The 3,972-nt window shown below is 49.1% G+C and overlaps 1 protein-coding gene across 2 annotated transcripts in view; it reads left to right on the forward strand.

Moving 5' to 3' along the window:
* Nucleotides 1-1,886: 1,886 nt before the first annotated feature.
* PCSK1N (proprotein convertase subtilisin/kexin type 1 inhibitor) overlaps nucleotides 1,887-3,972 on the forward strand; it is a 6,259-nt gene continuing 4,173 nt past the window's right edge. The window contains exon 1 of one of the 2 annotated variants that reach the window (XM_004713212.2): nucleotides 1,887-2,174. In XM_004713212.2, the coding sequence (XP_004713269.1) occupies nucleotides 2,061-2,174 (114 nt within the window). In that variant the 5' untranslated portion in view covers nucleotides 1,887-2,060. Of the gene's footprint in view, nucleotides 2,175-2,627; nucleotides 2,942-3,972 lie in introns of those variants that run through there. The other variant, XM_045288303.1, reaches the window with a different exon arrangement.

The raw sequence follows: 3,972 nt of genomic DNA on the forward strand, positions 1-3,972 counted from the left end.
AGTCAGGGTGCAGGGTAGCACCGATGAAACATACAACTTTCCTCTAGTTCTTAAATACTTACACCCCCCCCCCACTATCATGATCCCAATTCTACCTTACAAATCTGGCTAGACCAGAGGATGTACACTGGTACAGATAGGAAGTGGAAACACAGAAAATCCAGGACAGATGACCCCTTCAAGACCAGTGGTGAGAGTGGTGATATGTGGAAGGTGGAGAAAGGCGGGGTAGAAAGGGGGAAACGATTACAAGGATCTATATATAACTTCCTCCCTGGGGGATGGACAACAGAAAATGGGTGAAGGGAGACATCGGACAGTGTAAAATATGAGAAAATAATAAGAATTTATGAATTATGAAGGGTTCATGAGAGAGGGTGAGTGTGGAGAGAGGGGGAAAATGAGGAGCTGATATCAAGTGCTCAAATAGAAAGCAAATGTTTTGAGAATGATGTGGATGTATGTATGGATTGTGATAAGAATTGTACGAGCCCCCAATAAAATGATTTAAAAAAAAAGATTTACAGCTTTGATAACCCTAAGGGTCATTATAAGTTAGAGTTAACTTGGTAGAAGTTGGTTATATTAGGTGATTTTTGTTTGTTAATTGCTGTGTATACTATGAGTTGGACTAGATTTGATGGCAGTAGATTTGGTTTTTTTTCCTCAACAGTTTATTAGCATATAACTCACATATCATACAATGCAATAGTTCAATCACATCAAGAAGAGTTGTACAATTATCATCAGCACAATCAGTTTTAGAACATTTTCTTCATTCTTGTATTCATCTTTATTAGCTCCCCATTCCCCCCCAAGCTCCTCTGCCACGCCTCCAAGAAACCATTCATGCAGTTACTGTCTCTATAGATTTACATATCCTGGATTTCAGATGCAGAAAAAGCTTTTAAAACACAAACAATCAAAACTAGCAAGAATTATTAAAAAAAAACACCAAACCTACCAAGACTAACAAAGTAAAACAGCTAAAAACCTCGATTCATGTATGGACCCTAAAAATGGATTTTGGGTTTCCACTGTCATCCACAGCCTTCTGCGAACCAGGTGTTCACAATTTAAACTCTGATGCCATTCCCTCCTTGAGATTTGGATTATTTACAATCCGTGGATCACACAGGCTAGCGTGCTTCTTCTTAGTCTGTGGACTTAGTCAACGCCTCACTGAGATGGCTGCTTGTTTTGATTTTGAAACAATATTACAATAACCTTAAAATTTTAAAACAACACCCATTTATTATCATAAACATATTACTTTCTGTGAGTCAGAAGCCAGGGAATGGCTTCACTGGATCTTCTGCTCAGAGTCTCACAAGGAGCAGTCTCAGCTGAGTCTTGACGGTGGGGGCAATGGCTTCTACACCCAGTCAGGTCATGGACAGAATTCAGACCTGTTGTGGGACTGAGGGCTTCCATTACTTGCTGATGTTCGGGCAGAGATTGGTCTTAGCTTCTACAGGTTCCTTGTCATGTGAGGGTCCTTAATTGTTTATTCAATAAAGGAAGCAATAGATGTATGCCTCTTCTTCAAGGAAGGAGGAGCCCTAGTTGGTCAGCAGTTCGCAATCACCTCTTGGTGGGAAATGCACAGGGGTAGTTCTACCCTGCTCTATAGGGTTGCTATCAGTCCGAATCGACTCGCTGGCAATGAATATGTTTGGGGTTTTTTTTCTCTAAGGAGGGAGAAGTGAGGACTGCACTACCCCCCCCCCCCCAGTGGAAACATTATTTCCTGTGTGACTACTGTGGTAACAGCAAAGTCTGTTGCCCTGGCAACTGCCTTCTGACTGCCATGGCAACCGCCGCGGCAGGCTCCATCTCTTCACCTAGCCCTTAGGGCATCTCCATGGTGACCGGCGGGATGGAGGGGCTGCCAGAGACTGGAAGCTGCGCCTGCGTGGAGTGGCGACAGGGGATGGGCAGGAGAGGGCACAGTTCCTGGGAGCGCGCAGCCGCAGAGGACCCCAGCCTTGCTGGCTAGCCCAGGTGCCGCGCAGTTGCCAGCCAGTCCGCCCGTCCGGAGCCCGGCTCGCTGGGGCAGCATGGCGGGGTCGCCGCTGCTCTGCGGGCCGCGGGCCGGGGGCGTAGGCCTCTTGGTGCTGCTGCTGTTGGGTCTACTTCGGCCACTCCCTGCTCTTGGCGCGAGGCCCGTAAAGGTGCGGCCCCATCCTGGGGCGGGCGGGAGCAGGGAGGAGGATGCTACGGGCCGGCTAGGGTCGGTGTCACCTGCTTCCTTCACCCTAGCAGGACCAGCTCCTGGGATGTGTGGACAGACTGGCAAGGGGGACCCAGAGTCCAGCCCCCCAGTCTGTGCCCAGGCAGTGCCCGCGCGCCAAGGGCCGTTTCTGCTGCAGGGCTGTGGTGGGCGGGCTGGGTCCGCGGCGGTGCTCTGGCCGCCGCCAGTCGAGCTGCCAGTGGGATGGGGCGGGTGAGTGAAGATGTGCGCGGGATGCGATGACAGGGGTGCGTCGTGTCCTTGAAAGTGCGTGTCCTTGCATGCGACCGCTCCCGTGTGTCCCTGCAGAGGGGTCCCTGGGCGTCTGAGCGTGTAGTATGTGAGATGCGCTAGTGCTTCTTTGGGTGACTGTTGGTCAGTCCAAGGGGTTCCTTCTCAGCGACACTGTGTGCCTTGGTGAACCTTAGATGTGTGCTGCTATGGCGTATGGGCGTGTCTGTGTGCTGGTGTGTGCGAAGCAGCGAGATTTCATGCTTGCTTGGGAGGGAGTGGTCTTCGCCTCCTCTTGCGCATATTCCATTTGGGTGACCTTGAACCGAGTGCTGGAGACAAATTGTGTCTGTTCCTGAGGCTGCGGCTTCGGGGAGAGGAGCCATGATGTCTCCGTGCTGCATTGTGCTTTGAAGGAGGGTGCTGCCAATGCATCTGGGTGACTTGGCTTTTGTAACTGCATGAGCTGCCGTCTGGGTGAGCATGTGCAGTTGCTTGTATGTGACTATAGCCGGGTTGGGCCGCCTGCATGACTTCTCAAAGCCTGCCAACCCGTGTGCATGCGTCATACTGTGCTTACTGGGGGGTTGAGATTGTTTTTAAAAATTACATATTTTATATATAATTAAATGTAGTTTATTTGACATATGTGCAAGACTTGAGGAATAATGATAAAAATAATCCCCTCTATGCACCTCCCAGCGCGCTAAGAAAGACCTTAAGGAAGTCCTGTGTGCCTTTCCATGGCAACCCCTCTGTCCCCATAATCATGATCCTGTCTTTTTTGCTTTTTGGTCCTTTACTATTTTTTTGTAGCGTCTCGCATATACATCTCATTGCCATTGAGTCAATGCTGACTCATAGCGACTCCCTCTGGATTTCCGAGACTGTAACTGTTTTAGGGACTGGAAAGCCCAGTCTATCTTCCGCGTAGCTGCGGGTGGTTTCGAACTGCTCCACATGTAACCACTACGCCACCAGGGCTCTTTTCACATGTACAAGGGGGCTTCAAAAAATGTGTGGGAAAATTCCATTGTCTTTTAATTCTGTTTTTCTGTGACCCTTTTGAAACCTCCTCGTATATATCTCTAAATATATCGTTTAGTTTTCCCAACTTTTGAACATCCTAGAAATGGAATCATACCAGAAACTGGGCTCCTGGGACTCGGGGGCGGGGCGGGGGTGTGTGTGTGTATGACTGGGAAGCCACTGGCATATATGGTGGTCTCTGGGAGGCAGCAGTGGAATTCCTCAACGTGCTCCTCCCTTTTGGGCTTTACGTCATCCGTGTGAGCTTCATCTGTATTGAAGTGAATTAGCTGCAAAGCGTTTGTTTACTGCTGAATACTTTCCCACAGGGGTCTGCCGCCATCAATCTACACATCCTCCTGTCAGTGGACATTGGCAATTTGTCCAGGTTTTTCTCTCCCCGCCTGCTTTTATGAATAGCTTTGTGGTAACCTTTAAAGAATTGGGGTCTGGTTCCCATCAGTAATATCTCCCCCCCC

The sequence above is a fragment of the Echinops telfairi genome, unplaced genomic scaffold (genome assembly GCF_000313985.2).
Source record: "Echinops telfairi isolate 266 unplaced genomic scaffold, ASM31398v2 ScPeMD7_19;HRSCAF=73, whole genome shotgun sequence".
NCBI classification, from domain to species: Eukaryota; Metazoa; Chordata; class Mammalia; order Afrosoricida; family Tenrecidae; genus Echinops; species Echinops telfairi.